Source organism: Saimiri boliviensis, chromosome 1 (genome assembly GCF_048565385.1).
Source record: "Saimiri boliviensis isolate mSaiBol1 chromosome 1, mSaiBol1.pri, whole genome shotgun sequence".
Classification (NCBI taxonomy): Eukaryota; Metazoa; Chordata; class Mammalia; order Primates; family Cebidae; genus Saimiri; species Saimiri boliviensis.
Genome location: NC_133449.1, coordinates 181,702,367 through 181,728,231, shown reverse-complemented (window position 1 = coordinate 181,728,231; position 25,865 = coordinate 181,702,367). Strand labels below are relative to the sequence as shown.

The window sequence follows — 25,865 nt, the reverse complement described above, 5'->3', positions numbered from 1 at the left end:
AGGGTGGAAGCATTTTGTCACCCTTTGTTAGGCCAAATTTAGGACACATTAAGGCAAACTTAAAACTTAAAACATAGACCTTTAATATAAGTGAGACCAAGCTATTTATGTTTTAAAATACCGAAGACTTAACACGATGACACTAAGCTTCTACAGGGGAATATTTTTTAACAATTAAGTGGCGAGCTGTGAAAACCATGTCCTCCAGAATATCTCTTTCCTCCAGTCATCCTCACTTTTCACAATTGCCCTAAACATTTTAAATAAAGGGAAGTTAAATTGAAAGACTCCCTTAATGTTGGGTAAAATCTAAAATTCCAGCAGTGCAAAAGTCAGAAAATTCCGAAGTTAAATTTACTATACTCATTTAAACTTGGCAAAGCTGCAAGAATTTAGGATTCGGAATGTGGTATTTAATAAGGAAAATTTAATATTTTCCCATTAAACATCAGTACATGAAGGTGTAATCATAAAATCCTGAGGATTTTAAGATGTACTTTGGCATATTGCAGTAAGAATATTAATTTAAGAAATCTTGATCTTTTATTAGTACTTTAAGGATGCATCTGAAAATCATTTATTTTGTATCTTCTAAGTAAATGGCACCAAATGAAAAAGAAATCCATCCTACATTCCACTATTGAATTATCATATAAATGAACATTAGCCTCTGTGCTTTTCATACTTATTACCTTAAAAAGAAATAAACTCAATGAAAATGGCACCCTCAGTCACTAGGACACATATATGTGCAATTTTTATAAAGAATGTTAATCTTCAAATTTGTAGTTGGAATTTTCTTAGTATTGATTGATTTTCTTATTCTTTTGACAGGTTACATTCATATATATGCCATATAAATTTTAAAAAGTAGCTGCACATACATTGAACTACACAGATCTATCTGTGTATATGCAAAAAGTTGGTTGTGTACATGTGAATGTGTGAGTAGGGAGAGGTCACTCCTAATGGTTTGCCTGTAAACCACACACTTTGATCTTGTCAATGGGGTGATGAAATTGCATGAACTCAACAAGTCATTCACTAGCATTATCTGTGCAAAACAACAAATTCAAAATAGCTGAATGGAGAGACTACCAATTCTGTGACTGAACTTCGTTATGACCACACTCTAACTGTGCTAATATAGCACAGACACATTCATATTACACATCTGGACAATTCTCAAGTGCACCCAAACACTCCAGAGATCTTCAATGAGACTTCGAAAACCTTCATATTTGAAATTCCCTTTTCCTTAAGTTACTCAGAGCACCTGCTGTTTGATGATTTATGCAGAAGTTAAACTTTTGCCTGTAGACTTAGGATAAGTCACGAAGCTGAAAGCGTTTTGAATAGTTACATGTCAACTGAGAGAATATATGGTAATGAGTATTTGAAACTGCTAGAGCGCAAGCAAAAAGCAACTATTTCTCCCACTGCCATTTTGCACATCCACTCTTGCCCAGTTTGTTCTTGATCCTAGGAAATCTCACGCAGTTCCCACAGGTTTTCCCATCCCCTTCAGACAAAATGTACACTCAAATCTAATAGTCTCATAACTCTAACCCTTCATTCAGTTAAAGCTTCCCTTCTTCCTACAGTAAGCATCACCCAGGCTCAGAAGCTGTCAGTGATGAAGGGGCACAATGTCTTCTTGAATCTTTCTAGTCCTTTCTTTCTAGCAGGTAACTACTCAGCACTTCCAAGGTTGCAGTAAGGAAGTGAGAGGCCAAGTATTAGGAACAAAGATCTTTCTTGGTTATGTAGCTATAATCTCCTGGACTTTTCTTTCTCGGTCTCCTTTGCTGCTTCTTTCTCATCTCCTGTACCTTCAAATGTTGAAATGTTCTAGGGCTCAGTACTTGGACTTGTCTAGCAAAATGTCTCCCCTGATTGGCTTCATAAAGTCTCATGGCTTTAAAGGTCAACTCTAAGACTGCCAAGTTTATATTGCCAACCTTGACCTTACCCTTGAACTTGACTCATATGCAATTATATCTATCTAAATGTCTAACAGATGTCTCAAATTAACCCTCTAAAACTGAGTTCCTAAGATGGAACAGGGACCCCTCACAGGAGCCTGAACTTCTGCCTGCCCCCACCCCACCAAGCATGGAAATAAAAGATAATCTTGAGAAAGTCCAGGCACACAGCTGGCCCTGAGAAGTAACTTGATAAGCAAGAAGGTAATAACAGCTTAAAACAATAACCAAGGGAGTTTGAATCATGAGAGTTTGCATCTTAGCATATATCCCTGAGTTGTTTTTCAGAAACCCAGACCCCCACCAGAAAGATTTGCTGGCACATAGATCTTAGATCAATATCAAGGGGAACTGAGAACTGAACTCTGACAGCCATTCTTTGTTCTAAAAGTTCTTCTTGAAGGACCTGGAGATAGCCATGCCGTCAAGCCAGAGCTAACATTCTTTTCTGCTGACTCCAAAATTTTAAACAAAGTTGTTCTTTCTTAACGAATTGCATATTGGAAAATACTTGACTCTACCTATGGTCTGTAAGCCCCTGCTTCAAGATACACAGCCTCTGTTGGTCAAACCAACGTATAAGCTCCATGTATTGATTTATGACTTTACCTGTAACTTCTGCTTCCCTGCCTTTAAAAATCCTTACCAATAAGCCATTGGCAAGTTTGGGTCTGAAGCACGAGCTGCCTGATTCTCCCTGCTGGGCACCCTGCAATAAATGCCTCATTTTCTCTTGCTGCAATTTCGATGCAAGTGTTTGCTGCACTGGGTAGGTGAATCCAAGTTCGGTTCGGTAAACATTCCTGATAACTTTCTCCTCACTACGTTCTGCCCACAGATGTTCTCCATCTCAGTCAATGGCAATTTCAACCTTCGGTTCTATAAACCTTGACATTACTCAATTATCTTCCTCCCCACCTCACAATTCATCTGTCAGCCAAGTCTGCTGGCCCAACCTTCAAAATACATCTGGAATTCAACCACTTCTCATCACTTTTACCACAAAAACCCCTGGTCCAAGCTACCATCAAGTCTCACTTAGATTATTGCAGGAGCCTCCCAAGGGGTCTCCATGCTTCTCCACTTGTTCCCTTATTATCCAGTTACCACCCTGCAGCTGGAGTAAACCTTCCAAAATGAAGGTCAGAATATTATACTTCTTAATTGAAAAGCTCTAATGGCTCCCGTCTTGAGAATTCAAACTGCAGGCCAAAGTACTCACCGTGGCTGGCAAAACCCCTCTCCATGGAGCCCTAGACTACATCTCTAAACCCATCTCTTACCAAATCGTCTCCTTCTTAGTGCTCAGCTCCAGTTACGCTGGCCTCCTAATGTCATCCCCTAGACACCTCAGGGGTGCCTCTACCTCAGGGGCACTGCATTTGCTGGTCTCCATCAGGAATTCAACCCTCGTTTATCACTTTACTTCCTTCACATCTTAGCTAAAATAAGGCCATGTCAGTGACTTTCCCTGGTTGCCTGTTTAAAATTCCACACCACATTCGCATTTTATAGGCTCTCATCCTGTTTTATTTTCATTCTGACATAGCACAGACTTCAGCTGTTTACTGCCTGTTTCTTGTCTCTATAATGTAGCCTTTATGAGAGCAAAGATTTTGATCTGTTTTGTTCATTACTCTATTCCCAGGGTCTAGAAGAGTGCTGGAACTCCATAACTCATTTCTGTATGAATGATTCGGGTATCAGTGCCCTCTGGTGTGGCAGGTCCAAAGTCTATTGTGTTACTGATACTTTGAGAATCCTCCCAATCCTAAGGTCTCTCATCTCTCGTGGATGATTCTAGGGATAATAACTCATCTACCTGGCCACTTCCAACTCTCTCATCGGCCCCAGGTTCCTGACAACTTATCCTCATGCTGGGATCTGCCACCCTCCAGGTAGTTGCATGGACAGAGCCCCCCTCAGGACCATTCAACTCATCTCTTTTCTGTGAGGCCCTCACTTGGCAGATGGGAAACTCGCATGTCCTCTACCTTTCAAACTCTGGAAATGCAGAACAGCCTTTCCAGGTGGGAGTCTGGCTGTACTCCATACCTTCTCCCTCTCCCACACTCCAGTTCATGGATGTCACTCATCAAAGGAGATCCCCAATATCATTCTCTTCAACCTTTTTGAGGATTCTCTTTTTACACACCTTGGAGGGAGTGATGGGTCACTAAAGGCAAAACAGTTTTCCCCTTCCTTTCATCACTTCTGTACTCCCTCTTCCCACTCCTACTGCTCACGGGCTGTACAAATACTAAAGACAATAGTTTACAGTAGAGTAGTATGCCCACAGAACTGCAAATGAAATTTTAATTGTCTTAAAGAGGAACAGATTCTAGAATATATTTTATTCATGAACTTCACACCATTCTTTAATTCCAGATAGTAAATAGAAATATTAATATTGAATTACCTAGCCACTACAAATAGTGTTTACCTATAATTGCATAAAAGATGTATACACAATGCAACATTATACTTTGTGAAAAATAACTTCAAAATAACAATCTTGCATCTTGAAACTACAAGGAAAATAAAGATATAGAAGAAATATTTTTAAATGAATAACCAAATTTCACATCAATGTCAGGATACTATACTTTGTGTTTTGCTTCACTTGTTAATTATGAGAAATATTTCTTCTATCATAGTAAATTATGAAAAACATTCCATGTGAGAGAAAAAATATAATAATTTAATTTGTGAATGGTGATATTCTATGAGTTTATTAAGCTGAATTAATTTCTAAGCCTACAACTAAATGTTTACAGTATGGTTTTACTAAAGCATCAAACGAGAACCTTTTTTTTTTTTTGAGACGGAGTTTTGCTTTTGTTACCCAGGCTGGAGTGCAATGGTGCGATCTCGGCTCACCGCAACCTCTGCCTCCTGGGTTCAGGCAATTCTCCTGCCTCAGCCTCCTGAGTAGCTGGGATTACAGGCATGTGCCACCATGCCCAGCTAGTTTTTTGTATTTTTAGTGGAGACGGGGTTTCACCATGTTGACCAGAATGGTCTCGATCTCTCGACCTCATGATCCACCCGCCTCGGCCTCCCAAAGTGCTGGGATTACAGGCTTGAGCCACCGCGCCCGGCTGAGAACCTTTTTATTTTTGCAAATTTCAAGTTTACTATTGCAAAACATCTTCAAGGACTACAAATCTGTCATACTTAGAATTCAACAAAATAAGGAAGCAACCTCTGAGACTTTTTTTTGCATATTATTTAAAGGTCTTTTTTTTTTTTTTTCCACTGTTGTATTTCCTTTCCTGTGAGTTAACTTCTAATATTTTGGTTATTTTTCTATTAGGTGTTAGCCATTTTCTTACTTATTTCTAGGGGCTTGCCTTTAATTTAGCCCTTTCAGCCTTTAATATTACCTGCAAATATTTTCTCTTCAGCATTTTCTTTTGACATTCTTCTTGCTGTCTTTGCCAATAGAAGTTTTTTGTTTTAATTTTTAAAAACTTTTCTGTAGTTGAATATATCAGTTATTTTCTTTTTTAATTTCTGGATTTTTAACATAAAAGAATTCTCTTATGTTTTATCATCATACATTTATTGTTCTATCCTTTTAAAATTTAAGTCTTTACTTTTTTGTTATATTTGGCTTCTTTATTACGTTTTATATTCATATTTGAAATGTAGCGTTATGTTTAAAGCACTTTCTTTCTTGTTCACTTTCATGTTTAAAAAACAACCTAGTTATGTCTAAGCCTATAGCAGTAGTTGCTTATATTTTTTTATGTTGCAACATCATATTTAAAAAATAAAATACAGACCAGGAATGGTGGCTCACACTTGTAATCCCAGCACTTTCAGAGGCCAAGGCAGGTGGATCATTTGAGGTCAGGAGTTTGAGACCATCCTGATTAACATGGTGAAACCTCATGTCTACTAAAAATACAAAAATTAGATGGGCATGGTGGCGGCTGCCTGTAATCCCAGCACTTTGAGAGGCCAAGGTGAGTGGATTACTTGAGGTCAGGAGTTCAAGACCAGCCTGACCAACATGGCAAAATCCCATCTCTAGTAAAAATACAAAAATTATCACACCTGTAATTTCAGCACTTTGGGAGACCTAGGCAAGTGGATCACCTGAGGTGATCTCCTTCAACACGTGGAGATTATGGGGTTTAAAATTCAAGATGAGATTTGGATGGGGACACAGCCAAACCATATCAGGTACCTCAAAAAAGAGTTTAGGGGTTTGTCCAATTTAAAGAAATAAAACTGGAAATCAGAGCATTTGGGTGAGGTTTATGCAACAATGACAGGTCAAGACCTTATTTGTGAAATCATTTTTTAAAAAGCCTGCTTCCTCTATCAGAGGATTGGAAAACAATGTTCAACAAATAAGTTTGAAGTTAGACTGAAGCACTAAAAGATATATCATTTTTACAATCCTCTCTTTTACCAACTTGTTGTTATGACTTTCAACACTTAATATTGATTTTGCGTCATGAGAGGTTTTTACTATAATCCTTAAAACAGGTAAGAACAAAACAAAAAGCAATTTTACTTATACATAATAGAACATAATAGATTATTATGATACTCTATTACTAATGGGAAAAAGGAAGCTTTGATTTATTGTCACATAGTCCTGGTAGCATTTCTGGGAATTTGGAAGATGAAACCTATAGCTGAAGAATATGTTTATGCTTCAGATTAGCATCAACTATATAGCTAGTTAAGCAAGCTATGCAAAATTTCATTTGATAGCATACAGCTGTTAGTTAATAGTGCCAAAATTCTCCTCTGCTGCTCATCAAACAGCACAAACCTGCAACCCAACCCTTCATTTGTCTTATGATAGCTGCCGCTAGACTGGGAAAAAATATATACCTCAGATAGTTTTATAATTAAACTGGAAAATGCACAGTAATATGTAAAATATGAAACTACAGCCCTCTAGGAAAACCAAAGCTTACATAAAAACATATCAACACACTCAGTATCCACATGACATCAAAAGAAACCTTCACATATTGTAAATTTATTTGTTTATTTATTTTGATTTTACATCTTCTGAAACAAGGGCTCTTTAAATAGCTGTCTTCCTGAAGCAAGTAAAAGAACTACTGGCACATGGAGAAACCATTTACCTATCCTTGTGACCAATACAGCAGGTGACTATAACTAAAATTCTCAGAATCTTTCATATTATCCTTAAAATATAATTATTTGTACTAAAATCCAGTAAAGGCAAAGTATGGATGAGAAACACTATACTAAGTTAAGAAAAGTTTGCATTAAGTTAAGGAGAGATTCTTAGCCTGAGACTAAGAAAGATAATTCAAGCATTATCACAGCATTATTTATTTACATCCTGCCATAATATGTACCTAAAAGAACACATCTAAAAGGAATAACAGTCCACAACATCTTTCTACAGACTTTTTTACATTTTTTAATGCCTGGTGGTGAATAAACTACATATATAAAAGGATAGTAAGTGACAGCACTGGCAAGAACTACAGTCCTGGATCTAGGTATTATATTTCAAGTTTTGTTACATTTTTATTTGACTACAGAAGGATTTCTTTAGAGTAGACTAATTCCCTTCAGGCACCCAGCCAAGGTAATTTGTGAGATAGTTTCTCTCTCTCTCCTTCTCTCTATTCCTCCTACTCTTCTTCCCTGTCCCTCTCCTTCTTTCTTCCTCTTTCTGTGAACCGAATATAAAGATACATATGAATATTATAGAACTTGCATTTTATTTTGGCTTCCATTATTTTTTTCTTATTTCCACTATGAAATGACTATTATATGTTAAGCAAAATAAAAATTTATTGAGCAATTATTTAGTAAGTGAAAGGGAGGTAGCATTTCAGATACCTTTTTCCTCTAATGGCAAAGTTCAAAATGTTCATCTGATCCTTTCATTCGGGGTAGAATAAGTTTTCCTATCATTAACACACATCTAATTTTATGTCTCTGAGAAAGATGTTTTGGAGGCCCTCAATTTTTTCCAGTCATCTTTAGCAGACACTGAATTGTAAAAATCATGTGAATTACTTTACCATGCTTTTTTTTTTCATAATTTTTTCAAAAGAATTTAAACATACAATGGTACTGGGGAAACAACATTGATTCTCAGTATTTGGGAAACTTTTCCTGAATCCACCAAAGTGCAATTTCCTGACCACTGTCTTATGCTAAATAAATCAAGCCCTCTGAGTCTTAAATGTCCATTGCTGTCATTTAGATGGAACTGGGGTAGGGAAGTAAAAACAGGCTGAGACCAGTCAGGAATTCGTGGGTAATCTTAAATCCCTAGTTTCACATTTTTCTCATCTCATGATAGACTTGGGGGCATTTCATTGCCTGTTAATACTTTCATCAGACTAGGCAAATACATGCTCTAGTAGGTCAAATTTGTTACTTTCAAGATTTGTTAGCTTTTTAAAAGAGTTTATTTATTAGAAACTGTACTAAAAATCATCATGGAAATGATACATCAGATCTCTTCTACAATTAGTTTGTTTGCTATCCTTGTCTTTAACAATGATCTAAAGTGTCAAATGCTTTATATGTTATGCATAAAAACCTTAGGCAGAAAGGAGCATTATTATCCCTATTGTAAAGATGCAGGCATTAATTTCCTTGAGATAACACAATTCTTATGGGGTGCAGCTGGAGCATAGATCAATATATCTGGGTCCCAAATCTTAGGCTGTTGGCCACTATATTTATTTCCACTGTTTATTTTCCAAATTTATTTCCTGAAATTTACTGAAAACTTAAATTGTCATTTTTCTCTATATTTTCCTCTTGTTGCGGTGATAAAAATGTCTGAAAAAAATTGTTTTTTAAAAAAGTTAAAATGCCATCTGCATATTTCAAATTTTGCTCCACATTCACAATCCAGACCAAAGACTGTCTTCACATCCTCAAGATTACCTTTTGCAGAATAATGTTCTTTTGGAATACGCATTTTTTTCACAGATTTCATGTTCATGACAATGATGTTACCCACTGTGCCTCAAATAAAGAACTCTTTCTCATCTAGGCTTTTATAGAAACCTGTGCATGCAACGTTCCATGTAAACCATTTTGTTTGTGTTGAAATTAAAGGAGTGGCGTCACTTCAATAATTTCCCATGAAATATTGCTGTTAGTTGACTAATACTGTCAAGGTGCTGTCCAAGTTGCTTAACACATGTTTCACTAGTGCATGCCATTTGTGAGAAGAAACTAAAATAGTTTAGATTGGCAACTTCTGATAAATATGCAAGGGGGTGCAAAGTGCTCTTTTTGCCTCGTATGTCAGCTCTGAGCTGCTGTTCGGCTGCCCCTCTGGAGCTGCTATCATTCTTCCCTGCTGGTCTCACTTTCCTGGATGTGATGTTTCCATTTATGAAACACAGCACGGACTTCTAAAAATCAGACTGAAAATACCACTGCTGGTATGCCCTTCTTGAACAGTTTATAAAGGCATACACACTTCAAATTTTCATTTCATATTTTAACTCTTAATACATATTCTCCAAATGACTCTGCACTAAATTTCTAAACTATTCAATGCTCTGCCTCCCAACATAAATGAATCATAAAAAGTGGATTCCTTAGTGCAAAGAACTTTCACTGGATTACAAGTAATTGTCTATTTTCTATGGAGAAAGAGAGGAAAACGGTAGCCCTGAGTGATGTCATTTTTGCTTAGTACAAATAAGAAATATTCAAAAAAGGCTTTGATTCTTAAATCCAGTAGCTCCACTTAAGAAAAAAAAAAAAGTATGAAAATGTCTGCAGTATCTTCCTTTCTCCTGTATGATTTCCTAATCTGAACAATGAGCCCAGTGCCTCATGGAAGAGACATAAAAAGTAATCCAGAAGACAAAGTCCTTTAAACCAGGGTAGAATCCCTTGGCAGTTATTCCTCCACCAATTTGGGTGGAGGGCTGGGAGACGCACAGTCCCGGACTGAGGTGGAGCTGGAGGTCACTCGTCGTGACCGCAGGGAATATCAAGCTCTTTTTTTGTTTTTTTCAGTCAGGCACCCAGCAACAGTAAGGCAAAACAAGGCTCCAGCATGCTAACATTGTTATGACCTAAGCTGCTCACACAGAAATCTCTCATGATAGAAATGTGAATGAGTACGTTTTTGGTAATGAAGAGATCAAAAGACAGGACAGACAGACATTCCTGGGGAAAAGCCAAATGACTCTGGCTCCAGGGTGGGGTTCACAGACTCAACTTAGAATAAGATACCTGGTACAACACTGCACAGAGTGTATGTACCGGAAAGTAGGTTGAATACTATTCACAATGGAAAAAATCGGGAAACAAATGCCCATCAATGCGAAAGTTGATGAACACGCTATGGTGTTCATTGTAGCTACATCCTGGAATATTGTATCCCATCCTAAAGAATAAGTTAAAGCAGGATGCAATTACATAGCTCAATCATGTCATTATAATATGAAGTGAAAAAAAGTAAATTCCACACAGCATCAAAACTCTTTTATAAAGTTTAACAACAGCAATAATAATGATGACGGTGAATGGAGTATCTCTAGATTTAATAAAACAATCTAAAACTTACCAAGAAGATGTAAGATCCCTATACAAAGTGAGGTTATATGGAGGCCTCATAACCACCATGGGTAGATGCAGTTTACTGTCATGCTCCTAGCTTTTGGTTTTGGTGATTTCATGAGTACTTATTATATTATAATAACAAAGCAAAAGTAGGTCATGGATCAACAATAATAAGAATCATAAATCAAATACTATGATTAATACAATATTATGCACCTGAAAGAGAAAGAGGGAGCACCATATATAGAGAGAGGAGTCTAGATAGATGAATAGATACAGAAACAGTATGTATGTATGGAAAGACAGAAAGGAGAAATACTGAAATAAATAAATGAAAGCATCATAAAAATAAAGAAACTGATGTGTTTTCTATTTTGAAAGTCCAAATTTCAGTAGGTCATGTCGTTTACTTACAATTGGTGACCAGGATTTTATCAGCTTTTTGTTTATAAATGACTTAACAACATCTTTTTTTCTTCATAACATGACTACCACAGGGTCAAGTGCAGTGGCATGATCCCAGGTAACTGCAACCTCTGCCTCCTAGGCTTCGGTGATCATCCTGCTTCAGCCTTCCGAATAGCTGGGGCCACATGCATGCACCACCATGTCTGGTTAATTTTTGTATTTTTAGTAGAGACGGGGTTTTACCTTGTGGCCACGCTGGCCTCAAACTTCTAGTCTCAAGTGATCTGCCTGCCTTAGCCTCCCAAAGTGCTGGAATTACGTGCTGAGTCACCATGCTGGGCTACATTTGCTCATTTAAATGTTATATTTTTCCAAAAGCATATTATAATCAGCTTCATTGTAATTACCATCTTTATCTGTCCCTTAATGTCTGTTTTATTTCTACTTCAAATCACTGAATATATTTTAATGAGATTTTTCTCTGACAGCAATTAACGGGAGGATCATTAAAGTCAAATACATTTCATTTGACACTCTTAATTAAACTTTTATTGATTTATGAAAGTAAAATTTTATGATAAGTGAAAAGGTTGCATATTTTCATCCCACATTCAGTAAGCATTAGATGTGCATAATATTGTCTGCTTGGCAGTACATAACGTGCCATAGATATACCTAGTGTTATAAAGGTTGCAATGCCCTGTGACAGAGGCTCTAACAACTTTGTATACATTATTCCAGGAAGACAAGAGTTTTGGACAGAAATTCATTGGAATCTTAAGAACAAAAGTGAAAAATAAATGGGTCTTCCCACCCCCAACCTTAGTCTCAGTTTTAAATTTTTTGAATAGGTAATACATTTACATGGTTCAAAGTCAAAAACTTAGGTTAGGGCACTCAGTGTGAAATCTCCTCTCCATTCCTTTTTCCAAGTCAGACAATTTTCACCCCTGAGAAGGATTATCCAACAACACAGACTTTCTAGCCCTTCCAAGGACATTCTATGCATTAATACACACACACACACACACACACACACACACACACACACACACACACACAGAGACACATTTTTAAATATTTTTTATGAAAATGTTTACAAAATTGCTTTTGTCATGTAACAATACACCTTCAACATACATTTATATTGATATATAAAGTGTCTGCTACCTTTTTATGAGGATGAACAGTTTCTCACTATGTGCATGTTTTATAATTGAATCAGTCAACTATCCTGTATATGTTTACTATATTTTGCTACTAGAAAAAATGACAGAAGGAATGAAATTATTAAAATTCATCATTACTTGATTATGAGTATAGACAAAACAACTTTCTAGAATTAAAATTAAGTGATTAAATATTATCCTATGGATATTTGTAACTTTGACAGATATTTCTAAATTGCCCTCTATATAGGGCACTTTTATATTCTTATCAGGAATTTGTGAGAGTGTCTATTTCTTAACACCCTCACCAAAACAGTTTGCCATTAGAATTTTTACTTTATCAACATTTAGAAATAAAAGATCGTATCTCACAGTTTTACATTACATATTCTTAAATACACTCTGCTTATATAATTAAGGATAAGTGTTTTTGTGGGTCTCTGGTATTTCCCTTGCCATCAGAATTCAATTCATATCCTTGATCATTTTGTTGGATGTTTTCTTACTGATTTGTGGAATCTGTTTGTATTAGAAAAATTTGTCTTTATATGTGTTATGAGTTGTAAATGTTTTTCCCAGTTTAGCATTTGTCATTTTTTTTCTGGTTAGTAAGGTTTCTTTCTTTCATTGACATGTAACTTATTTTATGTCGTTGAATTTATCAATCTATATCTCTATAGCTTTCAAGTGGGCAACACACTGAAATATGCTTTCTCAGGTCTAAGAGTATATAAAAATACTCATGATTATTTTTAGTATCTTTTTTTGTTAATATTTGTATTTTTGATTCATTTAAGATTTATCCTGGCATAAGATGTGACATACAGATCCAAATATATCTTTTTCAAATAATACCCTGTCATCTCAACATGATTTACTGCATGTTTGTTTTTTTTTTCCTTATTGATTTAAATGCCACAAATTCAAATTTTACTGAAAGTTTTATTGTGTTTCATTTGGCTATTTACATACTAGTATCATGGCAATTCAAAATAACATGTTTTAGTATCTAAAATGTCTTGTTCTCTATTTTTTCAAATATTTTGCTATTTTATCTTTCTAAAGGAACAGTAAAATACACTCTTGGCTATTTTAAAACTATTTCTTTAGACTATTGCTATTAACTCCTGTATTAGTCCATTTTCACATTGCTATAAAGAGCTACGTGAGACTGGGTAATTTATAAAGAAAAGAGGTTTTATTTTATTGACTCATTGTTCCACAGGCAGTACAGGAAGCATAGCTAAGGAGGCCTCAGGAAACACACAATCATGGCAGAAGGTGAACAGGAAGCAGGCACTACCTGCCTGGCCAGAGCAAGAGAAAGAGAGAGAGAAGGGAGAACTGCACACTTTTAAAAAACCAGATCTCATGCGAACTCACTCACTATCACGAGAACAGCAAGGAAGAAATCTACCCCCATGATCTAATCACCTCCCACAAGGCCCCTCTTCTAGCACAGGTGATTACCATTAACATGAGATTTGGGTTGGGACGCAGACCCAAACCATATCAACTCCCTTCTGTAAACAAAGACAAAGTTAGTTCAGTTCCACGTTCTTATCCCTACTTTTGTTTTCTAAGACCTGCAATTATAATTCTAAAGTCATAGTGAATGGATTATTTAGGCACAGAATAAATTTTAATTTAATGAACAGAAAATATAACAAAAATCCCTTAAGTGAATATCTAACACATAAGCCAGAGAGGCAGCAGAGAATACTTTGGAGAGAAATGTTTACTTTTTCAAGAATTAACCCTCATGGGCTAACTTCTATTTTTTTTTTTTTTTTTTTGAGACAGACTCTGTTGCCCAGGCTAGGGTACATTGGCATGATCTCGGCTCACTGCAACCTCCGCCTCCTGGGTTCAAGCAATTTTCCTGCCTCAGCCTTCTAAACAGCTGGGATTACAGGCGCAGACCACCATGCCCAGCTTATTTTTTTATTTTTTATTTTTTTATTTTTAATAGAGACGGGGTTTTGCCATCATAGCCAGGCTGGTCTCAACCTCCTGACCTCGTGATCTGCCCACCTCGGCCTCCCAAAGTGCTGGGAATACAGGCATGAGCCACCTCGCACAGTTGGGCTAACTTCTTAAAAGGCTTCATGGAAACCAGCCACATATGAGTACAGTGCTTAAATTAGTCAATCTGGGGAGGGGGACTGATTGGTCAATTTGGGTTGGAGCCAGTGAACTGCCAGGTGATAATATTTGCAATCCCCGATGATATAAATAAAAAGTTCTCCCAACCATGAAGGCTAAAAGTGAAGAAATGGAAATGAAGGTCAAGGCTCCATATTTTTTTTACTTTTATTTTATCAGGGCAAACAATGCTTTTTCCAATCATGCAGCTTATAATCTCTACAGTCAGTGCCAGGATCATTAAACTGGATCTACTTCTGGACTTGCTAGATTCTGGCCAGAGTACCACCACAAAATGCAATGGGCAAAGAGAGAACCACACTCCTATTGTAACTGCTGTCTCCATGAGCCTCCTTGTCAGTGCAGTCCCAGGCTGGGATGTGTGCCTCCTGGTCATCCAACACCTTTGTTTGCTCAATAGCACTCGCAAAGAGCAAAAGCCCTGGAGTCAATCCAGCACACTGCAACCCTGGCTCTGCCTTTTCTCATCCATATAATCTTCAGAAAGTTACCTGGCCTCTTTGTGCCTCTGTTTTTTTCATCTCTAAAGTGAGTTAATAATAGTAACAAACCTCACAGCTCTGTTGCTGTGATTTAATAAGATAACCCATGCGCAGCAGTTTAAGTACTATGTAGAATATAGCAAATGTTCAATTAATATAGATTTTATTAATTTTATTTTGGTACATGTATCCTGTTGGTACAGTCAGGATATGTACCAGGCAAGAGAAATAGTTTAGATACAACGTGATAAGTGAGAGAGGACTAAATTACTTGTGAGAGGGGCAAAAGCAGGTTTGAGGGTAGCACCCCTGACTTTCTTATTCAAGAGAGAGGAAATGCACATGTTTTAACTACATTGTTATAAATTAAGCTAAGATGATTTTCATGGTTTTTAAATTTATGACCCTAAAAGTCTTATCTGTTTCCAGTGTTAGCAATTCCCTTACCTCACTCTCCATTTCAATGTGTAGTTTTCCCCTTGAGAATGTTAATGGATTTATTTCTTATTATTTTAAAATTAATATACTTTATGTAATATGAGTAAGAGCAAGTACTTTTCATTTTAGTACAGAAAGTTTATTTTCCATGGTTTATCTAAGCAGAGTTGGAACAGCGGCAAAGGAGACTGTGCCAAAAACTTTTATGAGTTTCATGAGCATAAATAAATATATTTGTTGTCGCAAATCTCAAACAACAAAATACTGTGTTAATGGAACAAAGCTGAAAACTCTTCAAAATAAATTGCAAACAACTATCTGCCACATAAAGAGCCATTGAAGGGAAACTTTCCAATACAATGATGCTCTTTTTCTGCCTCCCATGTAAGCCAGGAAAAAATAACTAGCTCAAGGAATGTTAACGAAGGTATAGTCTGGAAGGGGGGATCACGCAAGGACATCTGGCTCCTGCTTGTGCTTTATCCACATGGACTGAAATTCAAATGAAAATATTTTATCGTAAAAAAAACCATGCTGAGCAGTCTTCTAATGTACGATTTCATATTATATTGATGTGTTCTGCTTCCCTTCTTTATTTAAATTAAACGAATATTTAAATTAATGGATGTTTGAACAGAGAAAGTTAACTGAAACAACCTTCTCTGTGCCTGTACAGAAATGGTTTACTCCACCAAAGAAATGATTTTACCCACTGTATGAAAGAATTAGGAAATTAGATTTGGGAACCAAGCTGGCCCAGCAGAAACAAAACATAGCTTCAGTGAGCATCATGACAGGTATTTTGAGATTTGGGACACTAACTGAACAAAGGTCCCAAATTTGAGATTCAGGATCCTATTTGGTTCTCCTTAAAACAGACACACACACACAAACACACCACATACACACATACACACACACACAGAGAGGAAAAGGGAGAAACGTGTATTTCTTTCTGCTTTGAGCTCGGATTTACAGCTTACCTAGTAGTCTATATCCGAATATGAGGGGAAAAAAGAGTTGCAGGAGAATCACACAACATAAGCCTCCATGATAGGCAGTGACAGATATGTTTCAAACGTTAAGTTAGGAGATGAATTTTGCCCCACCATTTAAAACATTTTTAATAAAATCTATATATGCTCAAACTTAATTTTTCGGCAGAACAAGCCTTTCATAATATGATTTCTGTTAAGAAGACATCCCAGTAAATGAACAGAAGACATTTCCTTCTTTTAGCTAAAACGCAAAGGTCCCTGACCTCAGAAGCATTGCCTGCAGGTGACCAAAGAGGAACAAGGACACAGAAAATCTAAACATTTCAAACTGCATTTAATATTTACGTGCTCTTGGTCTCTCAAAGGCCACCAAAGCAAAATTAAATTATTCACAAAATGAAAAATGGTAAGATGAAGTAAAAATTTCTTTGGGGAAGACCAGTAGCTTCTTTCCAAATTCAGTTTTATTTCTGGGCCCACATTTTATCTTCTTTTTGAACTTTCAGCTCAAGTCAAATGCATTAATCAACATGTACTTGTTAGGAGCCTACTAAATAACAGAAACTGTTCTAGCTTCTGGGATACAGCACTGAAGACAGAGTCTCTGTCCTCAAGGATCTTATTCAAGGGTTGGAGTGAGAATTAACAAACAAATACACACAAAAAAGTCAGTAACATAATGTTTAAATATCAGTAAGCTAATTGCAGTTTCTTGTTAAGGATATCACCATTTTCCTAATCGCTCGGACCCAAAATACTGGACTGATTTTTCTTATTTCTCAACAGACCTAGCAACTTAAAGACCAAAAAAAGGTGTTTTTTTTTTTTTTTTAGAGAATTTCATTGCTGTATGAACAAAAATATAAAATGTGCTACAGTAAAAACAGGAAGGGTATCTTTTTAAAATAAATCTGTCAATACTGCTATGTTTTATATTCACACTGTAATTCACATATGAAATTAAAATATTTTACCTTTGATAGTTGATCAAAAATAATTGCTATAGTTATATTTTTATTTAGAGCAAACATTACATTTATGGCAAGATTTTTACAGACACTACATTATACAAAAAACTGACTACAATTCAAAACCTGTCACTAAGTGTAGCAACTGTTTATAGTTTTTCTATAAATTATATTAAATAATTTTATATAAGCAAATACCACTTTTTCTTTTATATTAAGAAACAATTTACCCAAATAAATTGAAGATAGCCACTTTTAAGATATATTTAAATAAATATGACTTATACACAAGTAAAGCCTTCATAAAACCTTTATATTTCAAATTCTAATCACTACTTCTTCCAATTCTGCTATTCCGCACCAATCCCAAATACTAAATCACATAATTATTTCTGGGCAATGGTTAAATGGATTTGGCTGCCTGGGCAGGAAGTAAAAAAAGGCAGGACTGGATTCAGGGCTTTGGGTGGTGCCTACATGCGATCAATATTCCTCTTTCCTAAAGAACATAGGCAAGTGGCGAATAAAGACTTGCACTGTCTTTCTCCCATTTCTGGCTTGGGTCTGTATGTTGCTTTGATGAAATGTAATGTAGAAAAGCCACATTCCATTTTTAGCTAAAAAGAAATATTGTTTGTTGTGCATTGGAAATGTCACAACCACTATAATCAGTCAGTGGCTGTGCCTTCTCATCTATAATCAAACTTTGTTCCCAAGTACATCTAGTTTAGATATTAATAAAAAGTGAAAGGGAGTGACAAAAGCTTAAGCAACACAATCCAGTTAAAAAAAAAAAAAGCCAGGAGGAAAAATACAAGAAGTGGCCAGGAAAAAGCGGCCTAACCTAGAATTTCTGCAGCTCCCTGAGTTTTTGGTCTAACGTTCATGCTTCTTCAGGTAATTCAGATATTTTTTCACATATTCCAAGTGTTACTTACACTTTTCCACTACAGGCTGACTTTGACTATCAACAGTGGATTCAAGTAGCATAAGATCCTTAGGCATTCTTGTAAACAATTTCATGGAGAATTTATTTGGTCCTTAAAATGATCAACTACATTTTTTTAAACTTTCTTCTTGGAGGATGAAATTAATTTGTAATTATGTAAAATGTATATAAAATTAATTTGCTGCTAAGTATACCTGAGCCAGGGCAAATGAAAAAACATAAGATAATACATGTCCCAAGGATTTATAATATTATGATTTCTGGCATTGAAGCAATGGCATTAAGTACCCACATTCTACCTCCTATCAAATAATACAGTTCGTATTACTGTTTATCTTCTATAATTAAACTTCAGATTTTGCCTCTTCCCATTTTCTTTTTTACAAAGAGAAACACAGCTGTTTACAACCAATCAACAAAAACCAACTCAAACTACTTTTGGGAAGAGAAAGGGCAAAAGACTTAATTTGAGTTGACAATAATGCTTATGTCACAAAAAACGAGACAGTTATACTCTATTGCCTTTAGAAAACTGCCTTAGATAAAATAAAATTTATTTAAGTAACACTACTGAAAAGATAAACATTATATAAAAACTACTAGAGTCATCAAAATTATTCTTAATATCCAAGATTATTGAAGTTACATGTACTTAGAAACTTCTTGAATTTTGTAATAGTGATATAGGTCTTGATCATAGATATACATATAACAAATAAATTTATTCTATTTGAGGATTGATAATGGAACTTACATTTCAATATTATAATCCATATTTAATATTGCAGAAAAGTACTAGGTTTTTTTATATCTTTATTTCAGCAAGCTATTCTTTATTAGGATATTTGCAGTGGTAATTTCCAAACCCTTCTTGAATCAATAATCTATGTTTAAAAATCTGGTGGTCAAACAATATTCAGTATACCAATTAGAATATTTTATTTTATAATATTTGACATGGTGGTAGTTACTAACACATCATTTACTCATGATACTATATTTCACTTGGACTTCTTATCTCTATCTCAATTTTAGTTTTTGATATAACTATATAAGTGAAGTAGAAAACTACTCTATTAAGGAGAAACAAATGGCTGGATTACTCCCATTCTCACTGCACCACAACTGAGATAACAAACTAGATCCAAATGCTCATTGACTCTTTTCAGATTAAAACCATTAAGGCTACAATACACAAACAAATGCAAAACTATTCTAGGGTTAAACCTATGCTTTTCTAGTAGGTAAAGTTTTAATTGTGACCAATAGTCTTCAAAATGTCAAATGAAGTCTTGTTTTTCTTGTTTTCAAAGTCAACAATTAGGCATGTTTTCCAAATTAGAGAGACTCACCTTCACATTTCTGAGTAGTTTCACTCTGCTTGTGACCAGCAGGGCATTTGCATTCAAAAGAGCCCACGGTATTGATACAGTTTCCTCCTTGGCATATCCCTGGGATAGCCTGGCATTCATCAACATCTGTAAGAAGAAAACATTTTGAACATAGATAACATTGATTTTAAGAATATCTCTCTATATATTTTTACTGTATAGAAGAAATTCAGTTGTTCTCAAGAGAGTGGGTTCAGAGAAGTGAAACCCCTTTGTATGCATCTGTTTTAATTTATGTAAATGGTATCATGTTATATATCTTAGTTTGACTTTTATTATTCCTTTTAGAATTTTTTTTAAAGATCCATCCATACTGTTATGTGGACAATCTGTTGCTTCAGTTGGCTGCAGAACACTTCTTAATATGTTTCCTCTCCTGATCATGGACACTTGGTTTATCTCTAACTTCTCAATACCTCAGTGAATGGTACAGCGAATGTCTCCAGTACATTTCTTTGTGAAGTTGAATGACTATGGACCTTGAGGTCTCAAAGAGACTCTTTACAACTTTGCTGTAGACCCAGAACACAGTTAGTAGACCATAAGGTATATACATAACTAATATGAATAAATAGTGTCCAGCGGTTCTTCAGAATGCCTGCAGGAGTCTTCACACCACTAGCAGTCTAAACATCTCTACTGTTTATGAAGATTCCTGTATTTCTTCTTTCTTGTCAAGTACATGATATTATTATCCAATATCCTAATTTTCTTTGGCCTAATAATTGTAAAGGAATATTAATCATTACTTTAGTTTTCATTTCTCTAATTGCTAGCTCCTGATTATCAGCTTTTTTGTTTCCTCATGTGAAAGTTGTCTATTTATATTCCTTAAATACTGGTATATTGGAATTGCTGTCCTTACTCTAAATTTAAAATTTCAGTTTTAGACACTGAAATCATCATCCTATCCTTTAAATTGCCTATTAATTTTATCGATGTAGAAACACTGACATAATAAAATTCATGAAGGCTTAACTAAGAATTTTCAGACTTTAAATGTAAAAGGAAGTTCTTCAGGAAAACATAAAAGTGAGATTAAAATTCTAATCTACACACAAAAAAATGAAAAACAGTAGAAATAGTAGTATGTTGATGAATATAAAATACATTTTTAAATTTTTTAATTAATCCAAACAGAATTAATTTTTCCAAGCAACAACAACAATAATGTATTTTGGATGTTATAACACACAGAAGTAAAAAGTATAATAACAATAGTGTGAAAAATCAAAGAGGTAAATGAAACCATTGTAAAGTTATTACATTATAAGTGAAGCAGCATTATATTATTTGAAAATACACTGTAGTAAGTTAAATATGTATAAACACTAAAAAATAAACAGAAATATAGCTAATAATCCAATCGTGGAGATAAACTGCAATACAAGAATATACACTATTAATCTAAGAGTCAAGCAAAGAGAAAAAGAGTCACAAAGAATAGGTGAGACAGACACAAAATAGTTAAATAACAGATTTAAACACAATAAAGTCGATAATTATATGAGATGTCTGTGGCAGAAAAAAATCTCATTAAAAAGTCTGATTGTCAGACTTTTTTAAAAGCAAGACTCAATTTTAAGTTGCCTACAAGAAAACTACTTTAACATCTGAAAAAGTAAAGGGCTGAAAAAGATATACTGAGAACGCAACCCAAAAAAATCTGGAATGGCTATGTTAATACTCTAAGTAGCATTCATTAGAACAAGTAATGCTGTTTGTGGATAAAAATGGAGATTGCATAATGACAAAGGGGTCAATTCATCAAGAAGACACAACAATGCTTACTGTGTATGCAAGATTATAAAGCTTTAAACACCTGGAGCAAGGGTAATTTCAGCACATAGAGAAAAGAGAAACAAATAACCTGCAAGTATGTGGAAATTTCCACATTCTTCTCTTATTAACTAAAAGAGTAAGTAGACTGAAAATCATCAGAGATATATTAGACTTGATCCATACTTTCAACCAACTTGTCCTAATTGACATTTATAGGCTACTCCACCACACTTAAGCAGAACACACATTTTTATCAAGTGCACACAGAATATTTACCAAGAAAGACTACATGCTGAGGCCATAAAAGGTTCATTAAATATGAAATAAAGTTAAAATAATCCAATGTATGTACTCTAAAGACAACAGAGTTAAACTAGAAAGTAATAAAGGAAAACATGTAGAATTACCTCAAATATCTGAAATTTAAACAATATACTTTGAAATAAAGCAGAGGTTAAAAAAGAAATCACACAGAAAATTAGAACATATTTTGAATTAACTTAAAATGAAGTTACACCATATCATAACTTGTAGGATACAGTTAAAGTAGTGCTTAGAGGTAAATGTATAGCATTATATTGCTTAAAGTACAAAAAGAGAAACTTCTTAAATCAGTGATCTAAGTTTCCATATAAAGACATTATAAAAAGAAGAGCAAATTAAACCCAAAGTAAATGGAATCAAGAAAATAATGATAATAAAATACAAAACAAACAATAGAGATAATCAATAACTACAAAAACTGGCTTTTGGAAATATATGCAAGAGAAATCAGTCGATTTTTATAATAAACACTGGATCTAAAAATAAATATGTAAGTTTAGACAAATTTGTTACAATTCATTCAAACTTACAACTTTACATAATAGATTAATGCTATATACTTAATTACCAAAAAAATCTCATTGCAACAAACATTAAAGATACAGAAAACAGAAAATTAAAGAAACAACTATTGATATAAATTTGCAGTATAGTTTTTTTACACTTTTATTCACACACATATTCAGAATGATGGTCTTTCTATTTAACAAGAATGAAATCATACTCGTGTTTTTCTGCATCTTGTTTTTCTTCATTATAAAATAATTGAGGAATACATCTTTGTGTCCGTACATATCAATCTACCCTATTATACTTTGGTAAGCTCAAAAGTTCTATATATCTCAGTGTGTAAATTAGTGAATGCAAGCCTACAAAAGCCTGCTTCCTCATTATTTCTTCCTCCTATTAGCTATATCTATTAAACTAATTACAACAGTACGAAGTATTTTTGTACTGAATTAAAGTAGACTTCAGTGTCTTATTATGATGCAAACAAAAATCAGCTAGAATAAAATATATGACAAGAAGTCTATATACTGAACATTCTAATTCAGCACATTTTAATCTTCTTTATTATTATTATTTTAAGACAGAGTTTCACTCTTGTTGCCCAGTCTGGAGTACAATGGCACAATCTCGGTTCACTGTAACCTCCACCTCCTGGGTTCAAGCAATTCCCCTGCCTCAGCCTCCCAAGTAGCTGGGATTACAGGAATGAGCCACCTCACCCATCTAATGCTATGTTTTTAGTCTCTACAACAAGATGGCTTCACCATGTTGAAGGGTTTCACCATGTTGTTCAGGCTGGTCTCGAACTCCTGACCTCAGCTGATCCACCCATGTCGACCTCCCGAAGTGCTGAGATTACAGGCATGCGCCACCTTGCCTGGCCTTAAATGTCATTATTTTTTAATGTTTATATTTAATATTTAATGTTTAGTTTTAAATGTTTATATTTAAACTCCCACTCTCATTACAGTGTGGTATAAAACAGCTCTAGAAACTCATTTTCCTGGCAGATAAATCAGAGAAAAAAATACTATGCTATAAGCTGAAAAATGAGGTCAAGTCTATATATCCCTTAATACTATTTGTAAAATTTTATACTGCACATAGACTGTAGCAGATTCAGCAATTTTTCAAAGAGAAAAACAATCCAAACATCATAGGATTTATTTTGTAACTGCCTAAAAAGTATTTTTTTTTTTGAAGGAGAAAGAAATCCTTATTTTTGAAGTCTCCTAGACTCTGCAGTTATATAGAATTAATTTCTTTTAGGTAGACCAAGTTAGCAGTTAAAATAAAAAGGAAATTTAAAAGAAATCATATAGAAATAACCAATTTGGACCAAGACGTGCTCTTTATAAATAGAAAAAAGCAAAACTCAAGCCTTCAAACAATACAAGAATTTCTATATCTGCAAAGTCCTATCACAAGCAACTACAAATGATTGATGAATTCTTCAATGACCAGACTGTACAGATGTATCTTTGTTCATTCCGATTCCAGCAAAATCTTATTTCTTTAAATTTTGAATTATTCCAAATCACATGTAACAATTTTATAGAATACAATTATATCTTTTGAAACTTACACCTTATGCGATAACATCAGTCTATGTCTATTAAGGTTAAAAATAACATAACAAAACAGTAATAATTCTAGTTTATAACCTCATTTATTCTCCAAATTCTCCATGAAAACTTGTTCTAAAAAAATTAAATTTATTATATTACATAAATTAGTATTAGATGATATATTATTTTTAGTTCATATCCAAATATGGAAAATATGTGCAGTATTATAGATATATAAAAATGGTTTATTTAATTTATATGTGTAGGAACCAGGGGACATAGAAATTACTACTATATTTCATAATGTGTTTTTTATTTTAGCTTTTCATGTTACCAAATTAGATCCATTTCTAATTTTAATTTTTATACATTGAATTTTTTTCTTTTTGATTTTTATAGTTTCAGGGGATACAGGTGCAGGTTTGTTGCATGAATATATTGCATAATGGTAAGGTTTAGGCTTCTAGTGAACCCATTATCCAAATAGTGAAAACTCAATAGGTAATTTTTCAGTCCTCATCTCTCAGTCTCCCTACTTTTGGAGTGTCCAGTGTCTATTATTTCCACTATTAAACAGAAATTCTTATTTCTATACTCTAGATGATCACACATAATATTTTATTTCTATGAAAACAAATGTCTAAGGACAGCAACTGAAGAATAAGTCTATTTCTATTTGGAATCTGAGAAATATAGGGTGTCCTGGCAATCATTTAATATGGTTTGATGCAGGCTGAATATCTACTCATGTATGACACAAAATTCAAATATTAAAATGATCATCAAAACAAGTAAATATTGGTAATTTGATACCGGCAGGACCCTGAAACTGTAAAAACAAGAACAGAGCATGGTTCTATCTCGATCTTACCTCAACAAATATCACCATCATGTTTCAGCTGTTAAAGTCAGAAGCCTAAGAGAGAAACTTGGCATGTTCCTCTCACTTATTTCACATCATTTCATCAGCAACAGCTGCTTACTTTCCAAGAATATCTCAAATCTTTCCTCTGTCACTACCCTGTCTCAGCCTCCATCATATAGCACCTGGACTACTGCCGGCACTTTATAACTGGCCTCTTGGCTTCCACTCTGGCCTCCCTATAACTGATGCTCCACAGAGATCATTGTTTTTAATTTCCTTGAGATAAGAGAGAACTTTTCATTTATTTGGGCAGTAATTCTTTGAAACATGTTCGTACCCACCTTTTGCTTATGTTTCTTTTTTCCTTTTTTTTTTCTTTCACTTTTTATACGCAGGCTTTTATCTTTATTATTCATCTCTCAATACAGCCATTTCCTGCTGAAATGCAGAGTGGGGAAGGCTCAAAGGAAATGGGTTGGTTTGAAACTTCTACAAGGGATCGTCCTGAAACAGTTTGTCACCAAACTCCTCCCCTAACCCTCTTCTTCCCTTGAGTATCAATTTTCAACTTTCAGCTGGTGGTGTGACCCTTTTGGTTACACATTGCTTGCTGGTGGTCCACACTTTCTCTTCGGCCTTCCACTCTCCTGTACCTCCAGGAGTTTTTCCTGGGCTGGAAGACTGGATGAAGAAGACTCAGAAATGGCTTGCCTCCACAGTTTCGCCTTCCATTACCCTCTGTTACTGTGAGGGTCTGAAGCAGATCTGTCTCCTATAGGAACACCTCCTCTCCACTAGAACATCCATAACCCTAGATCTGAAGTAGATCTGTCTAAGGGGAACATCTCCTCCTCTCCAACAGAACATCCACAGCTGTAGCTCTCTGTTCTTAGTAGGCTCAAACACCTTTCAGGATTATTACCATACTCATAGTAAATGCTTAGAAAACTCTCCCTATCCCAGTGACTTCCCAACAGCTGCCTGTGTTCATCACTACTTTTGTTACAGGATCTTATTTTAGAATGATGTGTTGTTTCTTATGATTAATTTTTATGTAAGTTTTGTTGTGGGGTTAGAAGAAGGGAAATATTCTCCTATCTTTAAATAGGAGTTTCTATAATTGAGTTTGCTCTAAGTAAACTTTTTAATTGTATAGGAATAGTTTGTGTTGACACAGCACAAATTAAAGCTAGACTTTGTAACGATCTTGTTAACTTGGTTAATGTAGGCAGCCAAGATGAATTTGTTTTGGCTATATGCCTATCTTTAATAATTTATTCTAATCAAATAAATTGGATGATAGCCAAAT

At 34.8% G+C, this 25,865-nt stretch overlaps 1 protein-coding gene across 2 annotated transcripts in view; it reads right to left on the bottom strand.

Moving 5' to 3' along the window:
* The window catches only part of FBN2 (fibrillin 2), a 262,792-nt gene that overhangs the window by 158,439 nt on the left and 78,488 nt on the right, over nucleotides 1-25,865 (bottom strand). For both annotated transcript variants that reach the window (XM_003920636.4, XM_074381877.1), the window contains one exon: nucleotides 19,469-19,594. In XM_003920636.4, the coding sequence (XP_003920685.2) occupies nucleotides 19,469-19,594 (126 nt within the window). The remainder of the gene's footprint in view (nucleotides 1-19,468; nucleotides 19,595-25,865) is intronic.